This window comes from Thermothelomyces thermophilus, chromosome 1 (assembly GCF_000226095.1).
Source record: "Thermothelomyces thermophilus ATCC 42464 chromosome 1, complete sequence".
In the NCBI taxonomy this organism is placed as follows: domain Eukaryota; kingdom Fungi; phylum Ascomycota; class Sordariomycetes; order Sordariales; family Chaetomiaceae; genus Thermothelomyces; species Thermothelomyces thermophilus.
Window position 1 is genome coordinate 7,827,747 of NC_016472.1, and position 26,751 is coordinate 7,854,497.

The 26,751-nt window shown below is 42.0% G+C and overlaps 4 protein-coding genes across 4 annotated transcripts; 2 read left to right on the forward strand and 2 right to left on the reverse strand.

The window, feature by feature from the left end:
- Positions 1 to 15,624: 15,624 nt before the first annotated feature.
- MYCTH_2298303 (uncharacterized protein) lies at positions 15,625 to 16,928 on the forward strand. Its single transcript, XM_003660192.1, has one exon. The coding sequence runs from the start codon at positions 15,747 to 15,749 to the stop codon at positions 16,770 to 16,772; it is 1,026 nt and encodes a 341-aa protein (XP_003660240.1). The 5' UTR covers positions 15,625 to 15,746; the 3' UTR covers positions 16,773 to 16,928.
- A 1,298-nt stretch (positions 16,929 to 18,226) lies between these two features.
- On the forward strand, positions 18,227 to 19,770 carry MYCTH_97932 (polysaccharide lyase family 1 protein; the record flags this gene model as incomplete). Its single annotated transcript, XM_003660193.1, has 7 exons — positions 18,227 to 18,372; positions 18,453 to 18,628; positions 18,703 to 18,809; positions 18,887 to 19,005; positions 19,104 to 19,280; positions 19,354 to 19,461; positions 19,611 to 19,770. 7 exons carry the CDS (start codon positions 18,227 to 18,229, stop codon positions 19,768 to 19,770), a joined length of 993 nt encoding a protein of 330 aa, XP_003660241.1.
- Positions 19,771 to 20,344: 574 nt separating this feature from the next.
- Positions 20,345 to 21,364, reverse strand: MYCTH_39658 (uncharacterized protein; the record flags this gene model as incomplete). Its single annotated transcript, XM_003660194.1, has 3 exons — positions 20,345 to 20,976; positions 21,037 to 21,142; positions 21,209 to 21,364. The coding sequence occupies 3 exons, from the start codon at positions 21,362 to 21,364 to the stop codon at positions 20,345 to 20,347; spliced, it is 894 nt and encodes a 297-aa protein (XP_003660242.1).
- A 1,054-nt stretch (positions 21,365 to 22,418) lies between these two features.
- MYCTH_2123928 (uncharacterized protein) lies at positions 22,419 to 23,253 on the reverse strand (the record flags this gene model as incomplete). The annotated part of the gene is made up of 2 exons (XM_003660195.1): positions 22,419 to 22,472; positions 22,549 to 23,253. 2 exons carry the CDS (start codon positions 23,251 to 23,253, stop codon positions 22,419 to 22,421), a joined length of 759 nt encoding a protein of 252 aa, XP_003660243.1.
- Between the last annotated feature and the right edge of the window lie 3,498 nt (positions 23,254 to 26,751).

Sequence of the window (26,751 nt, forward strand, 5' to 3'; positions counted from 1 at the left end):
CTATTCATTTAACCTCGTTTCTGCTACTCTTGTATATAGAGTCGATTATCGATCTTAATAGCCTATACGATATATTTATCTAGAGTCTTAGGCTGATTATACTTATATAGCTTGTCCTTGACCTTTTCCTTTAAGCTATTATAAAACAATTACATTAACGCCTCGTCATTAAGCTAAGACTTGAGTATATCCTATCTAAATTATACGGTATAAGAGGCTGTTAACTTGGTCTATTAGAGATTGGCAAGTCTTTCTTATATATAAATCTTCTTGTCTTTGTCACTAAAAACTTTCCGAAGCTCTTCTTCGAAACGGTCGTAAGATCGGAAGACTACCTATATAAACGCGTCTTAGTCGTCTTCGTCTTCCTCTATAAGATAGTCCTTCTATATAGGCTTAAACTATCTAAGTACCTTACCCTCTAGTCTTATAGCTATATAGAGGACTTTAGCTTTGTCGTCTAGAAACTTGTCGTTATTAAGCTAGAAGTAGGATCAGAGGTTTGTTAGGAATCCTACGAGATCCTCCTTGGTTCCTCCGTATTTGCCAGGTAGTTCGATCTTAATACGCTTCGCTTTAGCACCCTTAAGTGCCTCGATTTTAGTATAGGCCTCGTTAACTAACTTCTACAAGTACTTTTCGCGGTTCTCGAGTTCCTTGATTCGAGCTTAAGTAGCCTTATCTCTCTGGTCTAACTCCTAGATCCGCTGCTAGAGTTAACTAAGCTAAGCGAGCAGCTATTCGGCCGTGACATTAGTAGCTATGTCGATATCAAGGTCGAAGTTACCTCTGTTCTGAACTATAATAGAACAAAGGGAGTGGTAATAACGTATAACGAACCCTACTTAGACTTCTTCTAAAAGGGTCTAGACGGAGGTAGATTAGGCAGGATAGTAGGCAGGTCGTCTAAGGGATTTGGTAAAGCCAAAGGGTTTATAACAACACTTAGAGTTATCTCTTATAGTAATTAGCAATGCCTAGTATAAGTACTGTAATTGTGATTGTTACTACTAGTAAACTCCTAGAGTCTATTATAATAAATAACTGGCTAGCTATATATATATAATTGTCTGTCCCTCTTTAATAGTTATCATTAGTACCATTTCTCCTTTCACTCCGTGACTCTGTGTCGTCGATAGTAACATGTTATTATTACTAGTGAAGACCTTGGTCTTAGCGGTGATAATCTTCTAATTGGTCCGTCAAGTAATTGGCTGTCGGAATGTCCCGCGTCCTGGCTGCAGCCTGCTAGGCCGTCTATGTGCTTATCCGTGACACTCCGTGATTCCGCGTTGTCGACGGTGACATGTTATTATCACCAGTGAAGACCTTAGTCTTGGCAGTGATAATCTTCTAATTAGTCCGTCAAGTGATTAGCTATCGGAATGTCCCGCGTCCTGGCTACAGCCTGCCAGGCCGTCCATGTGCTTATCCGTGACAGGACAGGATAGAAGGGGACTATAAACGATTAGCAGAAGTATATATACATACAAATAGTCACTCGTTATAGTGGACTCTAGGAGTTTACTAGTAATAGTAACTTATAATTATAGTACTTATACTAAGCATCGTTAACTACTATAAGAGACAACCCTAGTGTTATTATAAACCCTTTAGCTTTACCAAATCCCTTAGATAACCTATATACTTGTCTTACTTAATTTACCTTTATCTAAACCCTTTTAGAAGAAGTCTAAGCTAGGTTTGTTACACGTTGCTATTACTCCCTTTGTTCTATTATAGTTTAGGATGAAAGTAATTTTGACCTTGATATTGATATAGCTACTAACGTTACGGCTGAATAGCTGCTTGCCTAGCTTAGTTAACTTTATTAGCGAATCTAGAAGTTAGACTAGAGAGATAAGGCTGCTTAAGCTCGGATCAAGGAACTCGAGAACGGCAAAAAGTACTCGTAAAAGCTAGTTAACGAGGCCTATACTAAAATCAAGGCACTTGAAGACGCTAAAGTAAGCTATATCAAGATCGAACTACCTAGTAAATATAGAGAAACTAAGGAGGATCTTATAGGATTCCTAATAAACCTCTGATCTTACTTTTGGCTTAATAATAACAAGTTTCTAGACGATAAAGCTAAAGTCCTCTATATACCTATAAGACTAGAGGGTAAGGTACTTAGATAGTTTAAGCCTATATAGAATGACTATCTTACTAAGGAAGATAAAGACGACCAAGACACGTTTATATAGGTAGTCTTTCGATCCTATGACTATTTTAAAGAAGAGCTTTAGAAGGTTTTTAGTAATAAAGATAAGAAGATTTATATATAAGAAAGACTTACTAGTCTCTAATAGACTAAGTTAGTAGCCTCCTATGCTATATAGTTTAGATAGGATATACTTAAGTCTTAGCTTAATAATAAGGCATTAATATAACTATTCTATAATAGCTTAAAGGAAAAGATTAAAGACAAGCTATATAAGTATAACCGGCCTAAGACCCTAGATAAATATATTATATAGGCTATTAAAATCGATAATCAACTCTATATATAAGAGTAATAGAAACAAGGTTAAATAAATAGAACTATAATTAAGGCTAATAATAAGAAAAAACGAATATATATTAGCACCTTATATAGGACGTATCCTAGAGCTATAGATATAGATATAATATAGAAGTAAGACTAAAAGAAGATAACTAAAGATAAGTCTAACATTACCTACTATAACTATAGAAAGAAAGGGCACTATAAATAAGAATATCAAAGCCCAAAGAAAGACTAGAAACTAGTCCTTAGAAAGGAAATTATAGCTATCGACAAAACCACTAAGAATATTATCAAAGTAATAGCTATAAGCTATAAAGACAGGGATAGCGATATAGACAGTCTTAGACACGACGGCGACGGTAAAGACGAACAAGCATCGTACTCTAAACTAGTCACTATAGACCTAAAGACAGGTCTTGCCAAATAGGACATGGCAGGAGAGTATACACCACTAATTTCGATTCTCTTAGCCTTGAGGTAGTAGGGCTTTATAGTTATATAGAGGCAGGATAGATCGTAGACGACCGATACCTAAGGAATCGAAAGACCTAGACCTAATGTTCTATTCCTCTAGGAACAAATCGAATAGTACTGTAATGAAGTTTTCTAGCTTAATATAGAACTACGTAAACGGGATAGACACTTGATTTGACTTGCCTAGTAAAGCGATAAGATAAGAGATAAGATAAGGGAACTCTAATATATTATAGAAACTATTAAAGGGGAATAGCCTATAATATACGATAGGCCTAATAGTTACGCCGAGTATTTTAACGATTAGTAACTTAGCTATAATATATGGAACCTAGAGTACTAGTTTATATATATGAACTATAGAAAAGATAAACATATATAGGAAAACTACTAGAAGAAATACTCCTACCTTAGCATTAGAGTACTTATAGTCTATATATAGTAAGAAGGATTTAGAAAGGAATTCTAATACCTTCTAGGTAACACTATATAACTATACCTATAATACAAGGTATATATATAAGTGCCCTAGTTCTAGTATATATTATATAAATGCTAATACTACTTTCGTGACAAATTCGAAAACAATTACTAGCTAACCTAACAAGGAAATAAGGACGGAAGCTTCTACCCCATAAAATAGGTCTATAATGTAGGAAATAGAGCAGCTAAATTGCTCTAGAAGATCGAAGCCTACAATCTAGAAGGCATTATAGTAGTACTAAAACGAGCCTAGCCTAGGTACTATAGAATAGGATAAGACATATAGGACTCATGCCGGAGTAACGATTACCTCTACCACGCGGACAAAAAGAAATCGCAAATTCGGAAACTTTAGATAAAGCTATAATATATACGATGGAAAGTAGAACAGACCTAATGGTAGGAAGCTATAAGCACTTAATGGCTTATAGAAATAGGTACGATTAATAAAGCTACTATTAGCTAAATAACTAAAGAGGTTAGCACTGACCCAGGAAACAGGTTAGGGCCCTTCGAGGGGCCTAAAAATCATTAACGCCTGTATAGCAGAGAGTAGTAGCGCAATATAGAAGAAACTAGCATAAGAGACCATTATATCGAGACCTCTTAGCAGAAATATAGGAAATCGCCGTAATCTTTAGATAACGGTAGTAAGATAAGCGATTATAGATAATAATATAATGGAGATAGCATGAAATGCTCGTACTAATAGATAGTAAAGCAGAGATAAACCTGATTTTGCCGACGCTTATAAATTAGCTACGGATACCCTAGAGAATAAAGCGGAAGCATAGCATGGTCAAAGGGCCATTTCCGACGTAATAGGTATATAGGGAGACTAAACCAATCGATATCACTATGGTAAGGAAGACTATAGTAGTTATATTTAGTATTATGGATATAGGTAATAATAAAAATATAATATTAGGGTTACTATAGTATAAAGATTATAACCTAGACATTAGCTAGAAGAATAGTAGCTACCTATAACCCTAAATAGAGTTGTATTTGACTAGCGAGATAGGGAGTATATAAGGATCGCAAGTAGACGATGCTTAAAGGAAGGCATATCCTATAGATCTACTGTAAGAGATAGATAGTAGTAGGCAGACTACTATAGACTCTAAAAGAAGTGGTATAATGATACTAACATTACAATAGGAGGAATAAGCTAAACCGCTAATAGCTATTCTCTCTATTGATAAATACGGAACACTATAACTAGAGTAATAGGTTAAGATAGGAGAAATCGCTAGTATTACTATAGATAGAACTAAGTTCGTATATTATTAGAAAGCCGAGAGACGAGACAAGATTAGGGAAGTACTAAAGGAATACAAAGGATACCTAGCATTCGAACCAAAGTATCTAGAAGGATTACCGGAGTATAGCCTATAGGATTATAAAATCAAGCTTAAGGAAGGAGTACGACTAAAGTTCTTTAAGATTTACTATACGAGCTAGATATAGAACGAAGAACTTAAGTGATATTTAGAGGAGAACCTTCGAAGAGGATATATCTACCTATCGATATTACTAGCAGGCTACCTAATTCTGTTTATGCCTAAGAAAGACGGAAAGCTACGGTTATACGTTAACTATTGGCAACTTAACGAACAGACCGTAAAAAACTGATACCTGTTACTACTAATCTTATAGCTCTAAGATTAGTTAGCAAGAGCCTAATATTTTACGTGTCTTGACTTACTATCGGCCTACAACTATATATAGATTAAAGAAGGCGACAAGTAGAAAATGGCCTTTAGGACACCCTATAGCTACTATAAGTACCTTGTCATGCCATTTAGACTTACAAACGCATTAGCAACGTTCTAAGCCCTAATTGATTAAGCTATCTGACCCTTTCTTAATAAATTTACAATATATTATCTTGATGATATATTTATCTTCTCTAAGACGATAGACAGACACTAGAAGTATATAAAAGTAGTGCTAGACGTGTTATATATGTATAAGCTATTAGTTAACAAGGAAAAGAGCGAATTTTATATTAGGAAAATAGTATTTTTAAGATATAAGATATCCCTAGGACAAATTCGGATAGAACCTTCAAAAGTTAAAGCTATTAAGAATTAGCTATGACCGACATTAGTTATAGAAATACAAAGTTTTATTGGATTTATAAACTTCTACCAGATATTTATTAGGAACTTTAAAGCGATCGTATGACCTTTATATAAACTTACTAAGAAGAATGCTAAATTCCAATGGGAAGAGTAATATAAGTAAGCATTTACGTAGATCTGTAACGCCATTACTAAAGATCTAGTACTAGTACTACTAGACCCTAAGAAGCTATTTAAGGTGGAAACAGACGCTTTAGACTATACCATCAGAGGATAATTAGGACAACAAGACAAATAAGGGAAGCTATATCTTATAGCCTTCTTTTTAAAGAAGCTTAATAGACTACGTCTTAATTATCTAATCTATAACAAGGAACTACTTACAATTATCGAAGCTTTTAAGGAATAGCGACTATACCTTAGTAGTATAATCAAACTAGTACAAGTATATATAGATTATAAGAATTTATAATACTTTATAACGACAAAGGAGCTTAACAGACGACAAATACAATAGGTAGAATTCCTTATAGAATTTAATTTTGAGATCCGCTACAAAAAGGGCAAAGAGAACGTACGAGCAGACGCCTTAAGCCGACGAACGGATTATATAGAAGGACAAACGGAAATAACGCTACCATTATTCAAGGAACAAATAGATGGAACGCTATATTACGAAACGTAGATACCCGTAGAAGATGATCTACTCGACTCGTTCCTAGAATATTATACAATCTTTCGGGAAGAAAGGATTAACGAGACATAGTATTAAGTAGCACCCGGACTAGTAGTACCTAACGGAGTAGAAGAAAAAGATAGGAAACTCTGGTACTAAGGTAAAGCATATATCTATAATAAAGATCAATAGCTATAAATGATTCGAGAACTCTACAAATCGAAACTTAGAGGATACAAAGGAGTTATAAAGACTATCGTATAAGTTAAGAAACACTACGACTTTCTATAGTTAACGGTATAAGTTAAGGAAGTTATATAGAGCTACGATATCTATAATCGAAGTAAAATAGTACAATATAAGCTATATAGGCTACTTTAGCTACTGCTAATAGCTAATAAACTATAGAGTTTAGTTATAATAGACTTTATTACGAAACTACTAGAATCTAAGGATATAGCTATAGGGGTAATCTATGATAGTATTCTTACTATAGTAGATTGCCTAACTAAATAGGTATACTTTTTTCCCTATAAGGAGTCCTAGATAGCTAAACAGCTAGCAGACGTAATCTATTAGCAAGTCGCATTAATACACGCTTAGCTATGGGAATAGATCACCGACAGAGATACTAAGTTCATATCGAAGTTCTAGCAAGCGTTAATACAACGATTAGGCATCAATAGCAAGCTATTAACGGCATATTACCTATAGACTAACAGACAAACAGAGCGACTAAACCAAGTTATCAAGTAGTACCTCCGTTCTTATGTTAACTATTAGTAAGACAACTAGTTATACTATTACTAACAGTATAACTTGCCTATAATATAATGCCAATAGAAACAACTAAAGTTACACCGTTCTTTACAAACTATAGATATAAAGCAGACCTTAGGCAAGGACTAGAAGTTATAGTGCCAAGAGCAATAGTCAAAGTAGAACAAATGTATATACTATATAAGAAGCTCAAAAAGGAACTCGAGTTTGTCAGGACTAGAATAAAGAACTACTATGACAAATATAGACTCGAGGGACCTTGCCTAGAGAGGGGAGACAAAGTCTACCTGATTATACGAAACTTACGAACCAAACGACTAAGCACGAAGCTAGACTTTAAGAAGGTCAGACCCTTTATTATCAAAGAACGAATTTCGACATCTAATTATTAACTATCGTTACTATCATCTATACGACTATAGACAGATATTTTTTATATTTCACTTCTCGAACCAGCGCTAAAGAACGCTAAAATCACTATAAATATCAAAGTAGAGGACAAAGAGGAAGAATAGGACGTCGAAGAAATTCTAGATTTATATATTATTAACGGAGAACTATAGTACCTAGTTAAATAGCTTGATTTTAGACTAGAAGACAACTTATAGGAAATAGTTAAAAACCTAAGTTACCCTAAGAAACTAGAGTAGTTCTACTAGTAGAATTCTAACTGGCTATAAGAACTAGCTCTAAAGCCTATTCCCTAATAGAAAAAGAGGAGAACCTACTAGAATTAGGACTAGGATCCAACCCGATCGACTCCTAATCGAGCACGTCAAAAGCACCTAACACCTAAGCCTAACCTATAAGGGTCTATGTCTCTAATATCGGCAGAGGAGTATCTAGTTCTTCCTCCTCCTCTAGACGAGCTATACCACGACGAAAAACTTTGGTACTACGATCACGCAGGGATTACTATAAACGACGTAATCGACTTAAACGGCTTAGCGTCTAAGCAAGTAGTACCTTAGTCTTAGTAATCTCTCTTAAAACCTTCTCTTACTCTGACAAATTCGAAAGGACTAAGATAGTTAGTAACCTAAGACTATAAAGAAAAATAATAAGGAACCTATAAGTATCTATGACATTTGGATTACTATACTTCTTACCTATATAAATATAGTTTTAATACTTATTTAAACCTTCTATCATTATATAACACTTTCACGGCTTTATATTCTAATAATGCTTATAAGGTATAATAACCTTATAACCCTCTTGCTTAATCTTAATTATAATAGTATATCGTTCGCGTTTAAGATTATAACGATTCCTAGGAATACAATTAGCTATAACAAAAGAAAATTAGCAAAAAAAGGACGTTACTTACTGGAAAAAAGAGGTATTAGTAATATTTAAAACAAGTTATAAGAAGCTTTCAGGTCAAAAGCCCTAAAGAGGGGGCATCGTATCACAAGCTAACTATATACCACGACCCGGTGGGGCACAAGAGGCTAAATGAGCTACCAATCAAGAAGGGCACGAAGCAAGGCTGACATAGGATCGCTAGGGAGCGCGGGCTACCACAGGCGAACAATTACCAAAAAGGGAAAGATAGCAGAGGATAGCTAGCTACCAAAGGCGATCTAAGGACAGGATAGAAGGGGACTATAAGCAATCGGCAGAAGTATATATATATATAGATAGTCACTCGTTATAATAGACTCTAGGAGTTTACTAGTGATAGTAACTCACAATTATAGTACTTATACTAAGTATCGTTGACTACTGTAAGAGACAACCCTAGTGTTGTTATAAACCCTTTAGCTTTACCGAATCCCTTAGACGACCTGTACGCTTGTCCCGCTTGATTTACCTTTGTCTGAACCCTTTTAGAAGAAGTCTGAGCTGGGTTCGTCATACCTACTTCTTATATTAGGTTGGTAAAGGATTTGATAAAGGCTCTACTAGATAGAGCTAAGGCTTTTATAAGTCCCTAGATCCTAAACCTCTACCCTTGACGTATAGGCGAATTGCTAATAATTATATATAGGATCTTAAGAAGTTATATATAGTTCTTTAGAATGACCTTAAATACGTTAGTATAGATAATATAGAGGAGTACGAGCTTGATAAGGCTAAACTTATATGTTTTACGAAAATCGCCTGCTCTATATACGACATCTTCTACTAGTTAGGTAAGATTAAGGAGGCTTATAATGCTTACGTTAGCATATCTAATGATATATTAAGCGCTACGTTATCGCCTGGCTAGGATAAAGGTAAGGGTAAGGCTATTAATCCTAGCGATAGCTAATAGTAGTAGATAAGGAGTATTAGGCGGTATTTTGTTTGGCGAATTTGACTTATTTTCTACCCCCTAGTTATATAAGCCTATAATTAATATCTTGAAGATTAAAGGAGAGCCCTCTAGCGCTTAAAGGCTTATTAGCTAAGTCGCTTAGTAAGCCTATCCACTAGTATCTAATTAGTTAGTAAATGTATAGCTTTAAACGTTTCTTTTGCTACTTCCTAGTATAACTATATATTATAGATATTTATATACTATAGGCAAGTATTGATATGTTCATTCTTAGCCATTACTAGTCTTATCGTTTGCTAATTGTTATAGTAGATATTCTAGGGTTCCCTAAGCTTAAGATCGATGTCTATAAATAGCCTTTTAAGTGCTATAGCCTCTCTTACTATAAAAGAGAGCGTTAGAAGCTCTACTTTGGTGCTTAATATTATAATAGTATCCTAGTATAACGCCTTCTATATAATAGGACCTCTAAATAAGAAGAAGATATATCCCCATAATAAATATCGTATATTTAGATTATCTATATACGAAGCGTCCCTAGTGATTATAAGCGTTAGACTTTCTAGCGCTTGCTTACCTCTATATTGAATTAATAGGCAAGAGTTCCTAAATAGATATCTTACTACTCGTTATACCTCTAATAAGTAGTCTAGTCCTAGGTTAGTTAGGTATCGAGAGAGTACTAAATAGGCATATATAATATCTAGATATAATATAACTATATAGTATAAGATTGATCTAATAAGCTCCTAATACTCTTTAATCTATATATTAGTAGTACTCCCTTCGAACTTTTTAAGTTCTTTATAGCTTAAGGGAGTTAGCTTATACGTACTAGGTACGTCTAACCTATATCTTCTTACTACCTTTCTAATATATTGGTCGTAGACTAACTATATCTTATATATAGGTCGGTCTTGAATTACCTTAATACCAAGGAACTAACCGATATTACCCTGCTTATAGATATTATATCAAGCTTTAATTCCTTCCATTACCTACTCGGCCGTTATAGTGTTACTTTTATGGAAGAAGACTAGGAAATCGTTAATATAGAAGATTAGGATAACTTGTTTATCGTAGCTTAAGAAGAGGTATTTCTCTTTGCCTAATAGTTCTATACCTAGATCTAATAGCGTTTTATAGAACTCCTTATATTACAAGAGTAGTAAGTCTCTTAAGCCATATAGAGCTCTTTATAACTCTATATATTTCCCTAGCTACTTAAATCCTTCTAGTAGTTCATGGACGATAGAATCGTCTTCCGGTCGTTCGGCATTAAGAAATGCTTATACTATATTAAATTACTTGACTTCTAAGTTAAAGTATATAGCGATCGCTATTATTATATAGAATGACTATACCGCTAGAGTAGCTATATATATACTTTCTACTAAGCTAATATCTTATAGATCTCTTCATATATAGATCCTTGCCTTATACTTCTCTAAGAAACCGTCTTTATTAAACTTATATATAAAGACCTATTTTAATAGGATAGGTTACGCTTTTGCCTACTTATACGGTACGATCTTCTATATTCCCCTACTCTCTAAGTTACGTATCTCTTCGTAAGCCGTATCTTTGAACTATTATCTTAATAGGTAGTTATATAGGTCTCGCTAGTTAATAGGAATATAAGTAAGATTGTTAATATACTAATACGGCTTATTCGGGGCTACTCTAAGGTATATAGTATTCTTCTATTATATAGTAGTAGCGAACATTATATATATCGTTTTTATACTCTAGTCTTCTAGGTAAGCTTCCTATTAATTAGGTAGGTAGGTCTTATAGAACTATTACTAGAGTTCCTTAGTTATATAGATAAAGGAGTAGTAGTAATTGACCCTCTCTTTATTTTATAGCCGTTCGCTTGACTAGATAAGGTCCTTAGGCTTATAAGCCCTCCTCCTACCTCTACCTTTCCTTATAAGAGGTTGCTAAGTAGCTTTTCTTTCGCCTCTACCTTCTAAAGGATATATTAGCTGATCCAGACTTCGCTTAACGCTCTACTCCTCTAGCCTAGCTAGGTACGATATATTGGTAGTACTATCTCTAGCTCCTAGCTCTTCCGTCTACTTATTACGTACGCTAGATTCTTCTATAGAAGGTATTCCTCTGTTAGATTTAACGGCTCCCTTGCTCTCCCTAGTGTCCAGTTAGCTAGCTAGTGACTAGGAAGGCCCTAATTTAAACCCTCTTACTTCCTAGTAGATATCCCTTTTACTAGCTAGTATAGGGCAAGCTACCGAGGGCTTAGGTATATATTTAGGGGTTAAGAGTCCTTTAAAGCTCTCTATCTATTTGGTAAGTTTGTCTATTACTTACGTCTCTACTATAAGAGTCTCTAGAACTAATTACTTACTTATAGGCTATATATTAGAGAGCTCCCTTACCCTTAAGTCTTAACCTTATTAGAGAGGTTAGTCTACCGCTAGACTCTCTTACGATAGAGGTAGCTAAGCTACTATAATAGAGTCTTCCACTGGTTGTCAGGTCTATTATAATGCTTCCTAGAGAAAGTCGGTATCCTAGGAATCTTTACTAAGATTGAATTGATTAACTTCCTAGCTCCCTACCACTAGTGACGACTCTGTCGGCTACTCTTTACCTAGATAGTAGAAAGTCTTCTTATTAAAGCGAATATTATAGGTTATAATGACCCTATCGAGCTTAGATATCTAAATATAATAGATATTAGATACGTAATATCCTATAAGATACTCTATTAGCCTATATAATAGTACCTTAAAGTCCTTTATACGCTGCTTAGCTTCCCCATCCTTATAGAGAATATATACCTAGTACCTATATATGAAGATACTATTCTAATCTGGGTATAAGTCGCTAATTAACGAAATTATTAAGCTAGGTTTATATTAGTAAAAATACTATTTAAACTAGCTATAAAGTACTTTGTTAGGAGTTCTAAACAAGTAAATATAGCTTAGGCTTATCGTATATAAGTACGCTACCACTTATATACTTTCTAATTAGAGCTTTATGGATAGATTTATACTATTAAGTATCTTAATTAAGTATAAGATTAGCTCTTGCCTTACTTGCTCTACTAATCTATTAGGCTTATAGGTATATAAAGATAAGAGTTTAAGATTAATACCACTTTCTATAGCCTAAGTCTAGTAATATATCGGTATACGCCCTATTAAACTAATTATTATAGTATCGTTATCTTACTTGATCTTATAGATAGTAAGCCTATATTAGTGTCTTACCTAGCTCTTGAAGTTCTAGATAACTCCTATGATCTAGTCTAGTGACTTTATTATCAAGAGGAAAGGGAAGAGCTTCCTACTATACTTATTAATAATTACAAGTAGCTATTATAATCCATCAATCGCTTTAGGATAATCAAATAGATTCTAGGCTACTTGCTAGAACAGGCGTATAGACTTCTACTTAGGTAGTATTCTCCAAGAGATAACCTTACTTATATAAGTATAAGTATAGCTCTCGTACTTAATGTGTACTATCCTCTTAATATAGACGTTTCTAGCGTTATTAATAAGCGCTTTTAATGCTTCTAGTCCGAGGTAGCTAGCTCTTAAGTATTAAAGATTCTTGGTATCCTCTCTTATAGTAGGTAACGCTTATATCTAGGACCTTCTACTATACGTAGTAAACATGTTTTATAAGGATATATAAATGTTTATAATACCTACTTTACTAATTAAGACATAGTCTAGGAAGCTCGAGTAGTAGGAAAGTAGCTTATATTTAAGGAAGGTAAGATTATACTTATATTCTAACTTACAAAGAATAATATTATTTTCCCAGTGTTCCGAAATATAGTAAGCAATCTAAGCTATAGTACTAAGCGCCTACCTTAAGTAATAGAGCTTCTAAGATAATATTAATATAGAATCCTTTAACAATAGTAATATCCTTAAGCGTTAGGCTCTTAGTACGTAGTCTATATAGTCTATTTAGAACGTCCTTAATTACCTAAGTGCCCTTCCTACTAATAGGAAAGGTTATCATACCTACTTTAACGAACTTAAGATCTTCTACCTTGACAAACGTCTTGGGTAAAAAGAACTTCTTATTATTAACTAAGTAAGTCATACTATATAAGTCTAGTAGAGTGCTTTCTAAAAGAGGATAGCGTTATAGAGCGACTATACTAAATACCTTATAGTAAGTTAAGAGCTTGCTAAGTAGTTAAGGGCTAATAATTAATGTATTAAAGAAACTAAGGTATCCTACCCCTAACTACCTAAAATAGGATAGCTTCCCCTACTTAGCAATAAGTTAATTTTTTAGTCTAGCCTACTTCGGCTTGTTAAGCTCCTAGTAAATCCTTTTATACTTCTTATCGGAAAGGTATAAGCATTGCTTGTTACTATAGATAGCTTACTTAAGTGTATAGTAGTCTATTAGATCCTATAGGTATCTTAAACGTTTATAAGAATATCTTATATTATGTCTCTAACTATTATAAGAGTCTCTATGTAAGTCTCTACCTCTCTTTTTACCGCTCTTCTAAGCTATAGGAAGTGTTAGTATAAGTTATTAAGAAGATTCTATACTTCTAAGAGACTTTAGGTTATATATCGTTATTAATTAGGATCTTAGCTATTATAATAAAGGTACTAAGCTCTAGAAATAGCTATTCCATACTATTAGTAAGCTTAATTTCTATCCTCTTATTCGTTACCTAGGTTAGTAGGATATATATAGCGATAGTGTTAAGAAAGGTATAAAGTCCTTATATATCTTATACCTCTAAGATATTATATTAGATAGCTTACTAGAAGGTAATATTAAAGTTACAAATCTAGTACTATAGATTAACTCCTAAATGCTTAGCTATATTAAGACTAGTTATATATTATATAGTAACTATTATATAGAGCGTTACAACGGATAGTATAAGTATAAAGCAAAGTGCCTAGATAATCCCCTTAATAAGGTTAATATCCTTCTTCCTATATACTTTTATAGCTTTATAGAGTTTAGGGTCCATAATATATACTAGCTAGTATTATAACTATCCTATCTACTTACTAACGTCTATAATATATATAATGTCTTTATAAAAAGAGTCTTATAGTTATATAAATTTAGCTATAATAGTTATATTAGAAAGCATTAAATCTATAGACATTAAAGGCAATAATCCCTCTAAAAGCTACTCCTAAGAAGTTAAGATAAGGTTATCTCTAGCTTACTTATAGGTTAGGCGCTATAGAACTTCTTGATCTAGCTTACAATTACTATTAAGGTCGACAAATCCCTATATACTAGCAAACTTAGCCTATAACTATAGTTTAATATACTATAAGTTCTAGGAACTAGGCCTTATAAGGTATATAGAAGTCTTAACTAAGATCTCGGACATAGTAGACAGATACGTCATCAAATACGTATAGAAGCAAGGTAAGAGAGTTCGTAACCAAAGAAAGAAGCTACCACTAATATTAAAGATACATCGGTAGAGGAGCAGTCAAGGCACCAGGCTTATAACTACCGAACGTAGTAGGAGCTCTGGGAGCGTTGAAAGCAGTCTTTTGTAGGTGGCTGTACGAAGGAGACAGTGCCTTGTTGAACTATCTATAAAGGAGACAAAACGACTGATATTTATAGACAAAGGAACTGGCCAATGCGTTGGCAACGACGCCTCATACGCTGTGGCATGTATATGGCTAATACTCTTAGAAGCTCCACAGCTTCTGACATATACGGACTACAGTGTATACCCTCAGGTGGCCAGCTCCTGTCAGTGCGGCTGCTTGTCATTGCCATGGCAACACAATCACTGGCATTGGCAGTCAAGCATGACTTTTGCTCCCCAGTGGCATCCCAGACGGTCTGTCAACTTGCGCGTGCCTTTTGGCGCAACGGTCTGATGTGTCAATTGCCCCCATTAGTGACCCCTGCGCCCGAACCGTTGCAGATGTCTGCAGTTGTTAGACTTCACCATGAGATGTGCTCTGCGGGCTCGCAAGCTTCTAATCAAACCGTGATCGCCTAAGGGAGGGGGTTCACAAAACTCGCCATCGTCAAGATACCTCGTAAGGGAATGGGGCTGTTTTGTCATGTTGAGATAATTCAGGCGGGGTCTCCAATTCACCACGCTTACAAAGTGCGCCTGCCGACTAATCAGCACCCAACATGATCCCCGTCTCACCAATTACACAGCGTTGCTAGCCACACACCGCATGGAATCCACGTTCCTTATTCTGGCATTTGGCTCTCGAATATGAGAAGGTACCGGTGGCTTCGGCAGGTGGTGGTGGTGGTGGCGTGGCACATGACGCGAGGCCGATATAAAGTAATAGCTCCCATTGTCTCACCGTGGATGAGTTCGGTGGCACTGAGCTTGATTCTATCTAGCATTCAACCCCCAAAAGTGCATTGGTGCTATTCCCCCTCTAATTAATACAATACATAGAACAATATCCCCATTCCTATAATTAACATTAAAGCCAACACCAACACCGCCTTACAATGACCACCAACTCCCCCTCTACAATGCAAGCAATCGTCATCTCCGCCTTCGGGGCCCCCTCCAACCTCGTCATCCGCACCGTTCCGCTCCCCACCCCCACCCCCGGCACAGCGCGCATCAGAATCCGCGCCTTCGGCATCAACCACGCCGAGATGCACATGCGCCGCGGCGAGTGGGCCGAGTCGGTCCCCATCAGCGGCATCGAGTGCGTCGGCACCGTCGACGCCTGTCCCGGCGGCGAGTTCGCGCCCGGCACCGCCGTCGCGTCCGTCATGGGCGGGCTGGGGCGCACCATCCCCGGCAGCTACGCGCAGTACACGGTCGCGAGGGTCGAGAACATCGTGGCGCTTGCGAAGGCCGGCGAGGAGCCGGCGCTGGGCTGGGCGGAGCTTGCCGCCCTGCCGGAGTCGTATTGCGTCGCGTGGACCTGTCTGTTTCGGAATCTGGGGTTGGAGAGGGGACAGAGGTTGCTGATCAGGGGTGCGACGTCGGCGCTGGGGAGGGCGGCGCTGAACTTGGCAGTTAATGCCGGTGCGGTAGTGACGGCGACGACGAGGAGCGAGGGGAAGTTTGCGGAGCTCGAGGCGCTAGGCGCGGCGGATGCCGTGGTCGAGGGTCCCGGCTTGCCGGAAAGACTGCGAGAGAGCGGGAGGGCGGAAAAGTTTGATAGGGTTTTGGAGTTGGTTGGGAACAGCACGGTGGTCGAGTCGCTGACGCTGGTGAAGAGGGATGGCCGGCTATGTCTCGCGGGGTGGCTTGGGGGTCTTGACCCCATCAAGGACTTTAACCCATTGTTGCAGATGGCCAGCGGGGTGCATTTCAGCTTTTTCGGCAGTTTTGTGTTTGGCGCGCCCGAGTTCCCTCTGTCGGACGTTCCGCTGGAGAGCATTACCCGCGCCGTTGCTGATGGCAAGTTTGACGCGAAGCCGTTCAAGGTGTTCAAGTTTGGGGAGGTTCAAGAGGCGCATCAGTATATGGAGGATGGCCGGGCAAGTGGGAAGATGGTGGTTGTTGTGGATGTGTGAGACGGCGGAAGTGAAGCTGGTGTAAAGTAAATAAACTAAAGCGGAAATGAAGGCACTAATTAATGATTCCTTTGGGGAGAGTAGGAGGACCATTGGGAAACTTGAGGAAACCCGAAGGACAGGCCCGGAAGGACAGCGGCGAGTCGCAGCCCGACTTGGGCAGGACATGGTCAAAGAGAAACTGCCCAGCCGACGAACGCAGGAAGAGTCGCGTCGGGGAGAGTAAGACTTGCGGGGTCGCCACCAATAGACGCGTAAATCCAAGGTATTAGGTATTGTTCGTGATGCGGGTCTGTGGCTTGGTTAGGTAGCTATGGGCCTCCCACTTGCCCATGCTCGATATTTCCACTGCTTCCAGCGGAGGGCTCTCTGCCCGACCGAAGTGCTCTCGATCGACGGATTGTGTCGTAGCAAGAGCTGACGGGTTCTCCGGCACAGCCGGATTTGCCGTTTTCTCCTAAAACAGACAGCATCAACGTTAAAGAGTCGAAGAGGCGCCCGTTTTGGAATCCCGAAGCCCCCTGTTTTCTGATCCTTCTTACTAAAAGCATAATTTCCTGGCCTGCCGTACCAGCACTTGATTATGTCGATGACGAATGGGGAATCACCGGTGTTGTAATATGTTTTTGCCCTTGTGTCGTTCTTTGGTCATGTCGTTCTTGGTGACTCGCACGCTCTTGACCCCTCCAAGCACGAATTCTTCCCCAGCAAAATACGGAAGATACACGAGTGCGTTCTGGCACATCGGATACCTATCAAACGGACCGGAAAAGATCGAGATTACAGATCCACGGCACGCTTAATTAGTTGCGAAGTGGGCCTGACCTCTTGTTGTGGTCGGAAACAAAGAGGAGAAAAAAGCAGGATTGGTGGAACTTGAGCTCCGTACCTCATGTATACTACTACGCCTTCTCCAATCCCGATATGGAGGTAGCACCGAATTCAGGACACCCATGGCCTCGGGACACCGGGACATTGACCTGCATAGGGAAGTTCCTCGAAAGCACTCCCGCCCGCTAGGCCGCAGATTGAAAGGCCGATCAGATCACCGCACATGACAAGGGCTTTCCGGTAGCGCCTTAGTCTCTGTTTTTTTCCCAAGTTCGTTGATCACCTATACCGCCCAGGGATAGGACGGAAGGAGGAGGCCGAATGTGACGAATTGTGGAAAAAAATTCTCCGCCGAAGGAAAAATGTACGAAATATTGACCAGGTGCTCCTCCACATGTACCTGCTTTCGCTCCGGGAATGGGGCGTTAAAAGAAGCTCGGCGGTGTCCCTTGGAAGCGCTCCCAATATAATCTCGATGAGTCCTGTGAGGAGAGGAGGAATCGAACTAATTAGTCGCTTGGTAGCCTTTGCGCTCGCTTTCTTGATTTCCATTCACCCATAGAGAATCCCGTTCCCATAGTACACGGGCGCCTTTTGGCTGATCGCCTTGAATACCTTCGATGATGAAGCTACTTGCTCTTGCTTCGCTCCTGGCACTGACAGCGGCCTCGCCGACCCCGACTCAGCCCGAGTCCGGAACGCCCCGCCTGGCCAAAAGGGCGGGGATCTCAGATGCTGCCGACATTGGTTACGCCACGCTTAACGGGGGGTGAGATTATAAATCCGTTAACCAAGCCAGAGAAACAGCAGTTTGCTAATTAACCGGCCTTTATTATTGGATATTAATAGCACGAAGGGAGGTGCAGGCGGCACCGTGACAACGGTATCAACACTGGCCCAGTTCACAGCCGCCGTCAACGAGAAGAACAGCGACCCGGCCATTGTTGTCGTCAAAGGCATCATTAGCGGAAACGAGAAGGTGCGGGTTGGCAGCAACAAGAGCATCATCGGCCTGCCTGGATCAGGTGAGTCTTGGCACACGCTGGCCCCGTCTTGCTCGAGGAGAAGGGGCCTGAACTTACCACGAGCGAGTGCCCAGGCTTCAAGGGTGTTGGCCTCCATTTCCGGCGCCAGAGCAACCTGATCTTGCGCAACATCGTCTCTTCCTTCGTGGAGGCCGACAATGGAGACGGGCTGAAGATTGAGGTAGGTAATTACCTCGCAATTACTAATTACCCGTTCCTTTCCGAACTTCGCTTCTCTCTGACATCCTGGATGTGCAGGAAAGCACCAACGTCTGGGTCGACCACTGCGAGTTCTTCTCGACCCTCGACGTCGACAAGGATTACTACGACGGCCTGGTGGACTCGTCACACGGCTCCGACTTCATCACCATTTCCCAGTGAGACATGCGCGCCCCCCCCCCCCCTCTCTTTGTGCCGTCTCCGTCTCCGTCTCCATCCAGAACTTAGGCGAGGTTGACTTAATTACGTCTGCCAGCACGTACTTCCACGACCATTGGAAGGCATCCCTTGCCGGGCACAGCGACAGCAACGGTAGCCAAGACCGGGGCAAGCTCCATCTGACGTACGCCAACAACTACTGGAAGAACATCAACTCGCGCGGACCGCTGCTCCGCTTCGGGACGGGACACATCTACAACTCGTACTTTGAAAAGTGAGTATCCCGCGTCAACAAGAAAAGAGTAGAAAAAAAAAGGCTGACCGGAGACTGTGACTTGACTAATTAGCATGAGCACGGCAATCAACACACGGATGGGCGCCCAGGTGCTGGTTCAGAGCAACGTCTTCAGGAACGTGACGGTCCCCGTCACCAGCCGCGACTCGGACGAAGTTGGGTAAGTAATTATGGCGGGCGTCGCCGCCGTTGCTTTTTTTCTCTCTCTCGAGTCGAGTGGACAACGAATGCATTTGAAAGAGAAGGGGGGAAAAGAAGGAAATGCTGACATGCTCGTGCCCCCCCCCCCCTTTTCCTTTCGCACCCCAGATACGCGACGGTCATCGACACGGACCTCGGCGGCGGTCTCAACGATGCGCCCGAGGGCAACATGGTGCCGGACTCGGTCGGGTACGAGTACTCGCTGCTCGGCTCCGGCGCGGTGGCGGGGAAGGTTCCCGGCGAGGCGGGAGCCATTCTGACCTTCTGAGTCGGATCCGGTGTCCCGGGTTGAAGTCGAAGGTTGGGGAAAAGCATGGGCTGGCGCTGTGCCCATTAAACTTCTTGGAATGAAGGCAATCGTTCAAGAACAGGTCTGCTAATGGTTCCTGTTGTTGTTGTTGTTGCGGTTAATTACCTATCGCTCAGTTTTCTCGGAATCAAGTTGCAATTATTGATTATTGCCTTGTCCTTCCTCTTGTCGATTGGGAAGGAACAAAGAGTTATCGTCACAGGGACCCGCTTTATGAAGCATGGAAAGTTGACTCTTTGTATCGCACCACAACGTTGTACCGTCATGCCTTGTATCATCATCAGTTTTGTTCCTTCGCGATATTATCCCTTGGTTCCACACCTGTCCCCTCTCCCACTTATAAAACCCGAACTTCTCAGACAGGTATTGTCCATTCTGATCAGAAACCTTGGAAGGGAAGCTGAGCCCCCTCTGTAATTACATCAGATAATGTTGAAAGAAGAAAATCGAGGACACGAGCTGGTTGGCTTCCATGTCGGCTGTCAACTTGTTCACAACGCCAAGCTGAGAAGAGAACGACTTCTTTAGTTGTTCAGTAGTGCCTCGTGGAACACCTGGCGCAACGGAGGATATAACCCTCTGCGTCAATTATACAGGAGAACTCAGTGCGACAATGTCTGCACTGCGATGTATTGTTCAGGAGATTCAGGAGACGTAGAAACCGTTCTTCATGGTCCTTGAACACTTCGATCTGGGCTTTCGAGCCATCCAGCTCACGCTGTGCTGCCCTAAGCTCTGTCGTCAGCGCGCGAGGTTTCTGGGCGCAGTCTTGAATAACATGGAATGCGAAGTCGGACAGGGCGGAGAGGTTCCTGAATGTGTCCATGTCCACGAGAGCCGATATGTTATCTGCCACCGCGACCGCCAATACTTTGAGCAGCTTCTTATCTCCCGTGGACTGGACCGCTTCTTCGATGGCAGCGGGGAGACTCTCGACCAATGAACTATCCTTGCTGTGATCGCGGAGGAGCTGATCGATTTTACCGTTTGCTAAGAACACGAGATTTTCCACCTGGTAATAGTCGCCGATAGAATTCATCCGGATGTGACCGAGAAGTACGGGAATTGCGTCCGCTTTCGGCATGGGCGATGCCAGAGGCGGCGGGTCTGAACACTCTTGGGTCCCGGCCGTCTCTGTGCGTCCATTTCTCGTAGAAGATACGGCTGTGTAAGCCGGTTTCTCCTGAGTCACCTCTTGGCCGGCGACGGGAACAGATCGGTCACAGTTGTCCTCCAGATCGTCATATTTGCCAGTGTACAGGAACTGGACCAGCCTCCTCACAATGCTAGGGTGAAAGTGGTCCATGTTGATCGACCCGGTCTCGCCCTCCTAGAACTCGTAAGCACTCTCGAGTCTTTGAACTATGCGCGGCCGTATGTGATTCCACGGACACACCTTGAATCCCCCCAAAACGGCCGCCTTGATAGGAGCAGACTGTGTACAGACGACGGCCTTATGAACTTTGAACGCCTCCCCACGACAGCAGAATGCGAGGTCGCTGAAATCGCCAGAATCCAGTAACTGGGCAAGAAAGTCGAAATTCCGAGCCATGGGTGAGCTTTGAGTCCGGTGTCTCGAGTCATCCATCTCTGAGTGAAAGAACTGGTTGGGCGGGAAGATGTTCCCCCTGCTTGATTCGTTACGCAACAGCGAGTTTTGTTAGACAGGGGCAATTAACCCTTACTTTACTATTGAGGAACAGTTTTTGTATCCGGAAGTATCACCCCATAACGGGTATCGGCGAGAAAAAGTGACGTAAAAACTTCGGTGATGGAAGATGGTTCCAATATTGGAAGAAGGTTGGAGTATTGTAAATAGTTCAAAAGTACGATGTCTCCTTCCTACGTTTGCTGGCCCTGTGGCTCTATATAAGTAGAGGATAGGAACAAAGAACCCTTCGTTTGCCAGCCCGTTTGCCAGATCCACAGGGCTTATCTCATCCAACCTTATATGATGGACGCGTCTGTAGACAACGTACTGCATCATTCGGCATTCTACGCGAACCACTTCCGTCACACAACCAGCTACAAGCCCTCTCCTCTCCTCAGATTCTTCGTACCGGCTAGGTTCATTGTCACAATCGTCGCTCCCTTTCAATATTAGGACCTCCATGTACAAGACAATGATCGTGTTCCGATGTTTTAAAACTAAGTGTTTCATCTATGATGGCTGGGTGATTTAATAAGTGAGGTAATAGCCCTACCACTTTGCAGTGTGCTACTGGTGATCGCTGGTCTACAGCAATTGTGATATCAATCTTCGCTGGAGACATTCTTTGGGTAGCATTCTCACGGACCCCTGGGGTTGGTATTCATGGTTGGTGTCAGCGACAGCTCAATGTGGCCTCGGGGAGCGTTGTTGTAGCCGCTTCGCTTCGCTCGGAAGAAGTACACTAGTCCGTACGCAGTATACACAGCACCGGGATTGGTGTCTTGAAACTTGGATGTGGGACCAGGCGGCTCGGGGCGATGTGCCTTGCTTCCCCGACGCCTCGTTTGTTGCATCGTTGTGTAAGTCTTTACTCAGCGCCCGACGAATCGTCCAATCCTTGTGGAACCGCCTCTACTTCGTAGTACAACCACAACCTCTTTTGTGCAACCTATTATTAATGGTAGGTTGGGTGCGGTGGTGAGATAGAAGGATACTGCTGCCCTTGGCCCTGGAATTATGCGGGACGTCGTCAGTGAATGGTCAAGAGAGTTGCACCGGGCTGTCTTCCACCCATTCTTACTTACCTCCCACCCAAGCCGAGAGTTGAGGAAATCCAGCAGCGCGTACGTATCGTCCTCTTCCTCGCCTAGCGCAACCGATGGCCCGTTTCGTTTGTAGAATGGAAATTCGAAGTGCTCCGGGTAAAACCCAGCATACTCCCAGTCTACGATGGCCGCGATTTTGAGCGTTCTTGGATTGACAATGACGTTGTGCTGTGAGCAGTCGTTATGGCAAAACACGTACTCGGCGCGGTCGGACGGGCGGAGTTGCGACCAGTCATCCCTCTCCGTCTCGCACAGGACCCTGTACGGTGGTATCACGATTCCTGATGGCCCGCCCATGCGATTGGACTTGAGCGTCTTGAGCCGGGCAAGGTGCTCCTCCAGCTCGGCAATGACTACCTCCTTTTGGTGTTCCGGCAGCTCAGCCATGCTGACGCCGTCGATGTACTCCGTAATGACGTAGTAAGCATCATCGTCCTCAAAATCGCAGAATAAGAGGGGTACCGGAATATCGGTGTGGCGGTTCAGGAAACGCAGTGTGTCGGCTTCGTTCTTGAGGGACTCCTTCCGTAGCCTAGGGATGTGGATTCCTTGTGGTCCATGCAGCAACTCGCGTGTACGGAGACAACGCTTGATGAAGGCGTTTCCTCGGCGGTAGTACTTCCTGTCGGTTGTGGTAGCCAAGCAGCCTTCCTCTGAAGTCCAACTCGGTCGTGGGTCAATCATCGGTGGTGGCAGTAGCCTTCGAGTTAGCATGCCGTCCTGAAGCTGTCTGGCCAATGTCGAGATCAGAATTGTAGGCTCAGTGTCGAGCGAGGAACTTGTGTCGGCACACTTTGACCGAACAGATGCGGATTTTCTTCCCGTGATGGAGCATGGAGATGAGGGCGGAAAGAGCGGGCTTGGAAAGCTAAGGTAGGGCAGCTATCGGTCGTCTCTGGCTGCCAATCGAGGGAGCTGCATGTCTGATTGCAACAGTTGGGTGGCACGAGCACTGTTCGGGGTCGTTCCACGACGGCAGAGTTGCAGCGTTGTAAGTAATCCTTCTGCGAACATCCACCCTGAAGCTTGGCTCCCGAGGGGTAGATATCCGGGGAAGCCACAGCAGGCACCGCTTTTTGGCACCTCGGGCAGGTTGCCAGGTGGGAAGAGGCCCGAAGCGTCCAGTATCCTACGTATCAACGCATGCCACATTACAATCTTTTGCCCAAAATAGAGCCCGCGTAACGAGAAAAGAAAAGAAAAAAACGAGAGAAGGTTAGGGTTCAGAGCAACCCACGATTAAGGGGCCAAGGAAGATGATTTGTTATCTTTGCCGTGTGCGTATCTCGCGGAGTCGAAGACGGAAACGGGAAGGCCCCAATGATGGAGACTCGGTTGACAAATGCGAATCCATGACGACTAATTATGAGCTAAGTTGGGAAAGAGCGCGCGCACTGCAAACGTGATTGCAAATGCCTGAGGTGCTACTGATCCGAGCAGAAATCTCATCAAACATACTACTTGCTACGCCTGCTCGTTCACACCAATAGGTTCGGTTAGCAGCTTTGGAGATCACAACTCGAGCTTATTTCCGGATCTTGTCCCACTGGGAGTTCATGCAGGCGGAATTGCAGTGTTACAACCTGAGCTGAAGGATGCATCGTAGCCCAACGTGACCCTTAAGGCTCTGAGGAAGCGGGGGCGGGGCAGTTGATATTTTAAATCTCTACCGTGGGCCGGCTGATGTGTCCATACCAGATGACACGTTTGTTGTCCGTCGACACAGGCATCATTTGTTGGACTACTGACTTCGTGGATCGGTATCTACCTTCCCTGCCCGAGCTACGAGCGATAATAAACATGGAGTGCCGGTGAGGTTGAACGGAGACAGTCGGCGAGTTTCGGCAGACCAGACGTCTGAAATCGTTGTTCTGGCCCAACGCTGCAACCTCAACCCCCTCCCTCGCGCTTCGAATCTTCGGGAAAGGACTGAAACGCGTTTACCTGCCCAGTAAATTCCAATCCTGTCCTGGTGGACAGGATCTTTAATATTCAACTTGCCAGAACCTGGGAGGCCAGTTTTGGACAACTCAGCCCGGTACTCGTCAGTCATCGACTCATCGTCAACCCAGCAAATTTTCAGGTGATAGTCCGCTTGTAGAGCGCATACCTTGAGCGTTCCCAAGGCTGCTCCATTCTTAAACCCACACAAGTTCAGCGAAGAACGCGCGATAACGGACAGATCGCACACTATGGCTACTGTCGGATCACAGTGATTGGCAGGGACTTGCCAAGAACAGTATTGTTGGCTTGGATGCTTCGGCTCGCTTTCTAAACTTCCTTGCATATATTTGTTCTGCTCCGTTCTAGTTGCCTTCACCTGACATCAAGCTGACACATTGATGGCCATTAGCTACGAAAACGCTGACCTAATTACATCGCCCATCTAAGTCTTCTACGAACCGCTTAGCATTACCCCTCGGCAGGCCTTCACGCAATGCCACATTGGTCGAATTATTATCAACTTGATCCGTACGGTGAGTAATTAATATCAGCTAGAAAAAGCAGTCAAAAGCACTCAAGAAGGACTGGGCCGCAGGACATGTCTAATACATAAGCAACTTTATGATGGAAGTCAGGCTCGCTCCGTACACTTTTTCTAAAATAACCACGAGTTGCAAACTTGGAGAGGCTTGGAATAGAGGCCAAGGGGGACCATCAGTTGAGAGATCAGCGCCAGCTAATTAATAGCGTTCACGTATCAATACGCACAAAAAGATTTAAACCAGTCAGCCTTTAGCATACAGGAATTCGATGTTTCCTATGGAAACTTGCCTATGTGAGGCTCAAGACACAGTCATTCGACATGATGGAGTTGTGCTGCATGTCACGAGACCCCCCCGGGGGGGGGGGGGGAACTACATTTAGAAGGAGATGTAATTAGTTTCCAACGATTAACAGATGATCTTGGAAACTGCCTGACAATCATAAGCGACCATCAAGTGAGTGGGATAAAGTAATCTAGACAGGCGAATGGTAAGTGCGCAAAAAGAGATCAAGGTAAACAACCATAGGAGCGAGGTAAGGAAGGGCCTAGTCCGAAATCAACCTGTCTGTGTGACTGGGACGGCAAAATCATCAGAGGGAGTAATTCACGGAGTTAGGGATTTCCCAAGCCGCTACCGAACTTATAATAGTCCCAAACCACATATAATGGAACCACGATGGCAAAATGGAAACAGTAAAAGCATTAAGCCCCGAGTTCTGGAATGTTTACATTAAACGAGAGATGCATCCTTCGATTCAGTTTGTTAATTAATAATAGTGGTAGTACGGCTGTCTCCGATATCTCTCGCGTTGAGCTGCATAGGGGATATTCGTTTCACTTGCATTTGATTGCGTCAGTCTTGGCGTTGTTTCGAGGTCCTTCACCCGGCACGCGTACACGTAGGCACTTCAATGCAGAACCTTAGGAGTAGATGCATGCGCACATGGGATTACATCATTTGATAAACGCAGGCATGCGGACAACATCCCCGTTTACAGACGTGTCTGCTTTTTCTTTAGTGATTGATCTATCAACAATTCGGGGCCAAAATGGGAGAGGGAAGGGTTTGGTTTTGAATATTATTATTATAATCATTAAGCGTCCATCTTGTCACCTTCAAAAAGCGAAGTATTGGCCCATTAATTATATCTGACCCGGCAAAGATGAAGTTAGCCATGATCTTGGCATAATGACGAATGGTGAGAACAAGTAAGGTAATAATAATAAGGAGACAATGGTAAGCGTAGCTTATTATAACGTGAACGAGGTGCAGATTCGAAGTAGATAAGACAAGAAACTCAAGCGTGAAAACACCTAAACAAATAAATAGTAATAATCAAGGTAGGTAGATTTTAGCTTCATTTCTGAGGCAACAATCCTTATTCAGACAACAACTTGTAAAATTGCTCTTGCTAGAAGTCGTTGTCTGGGTAATGTACAGAAGTCGGGAAGGCAGGCTGACCAATGTTCATAAGTGACCTGATGTACGTAGGTTTCACGAGGAAAGAGCATCCCGGGCCAGACAGTGGAAGAAATGCCTATCAAAAGTTTAGGAGTCTTTGGCCGGTTTGTAGCCTCCATCTCGGCACAGAGAATAATTAATTAATCCATGCAGCAAGCTGCAAACCTCGGACATGCAAGTGAAGCGTGGCCTGGTGACGGACGCACCGTGGCTGCTGCATTGCAAAGCACTT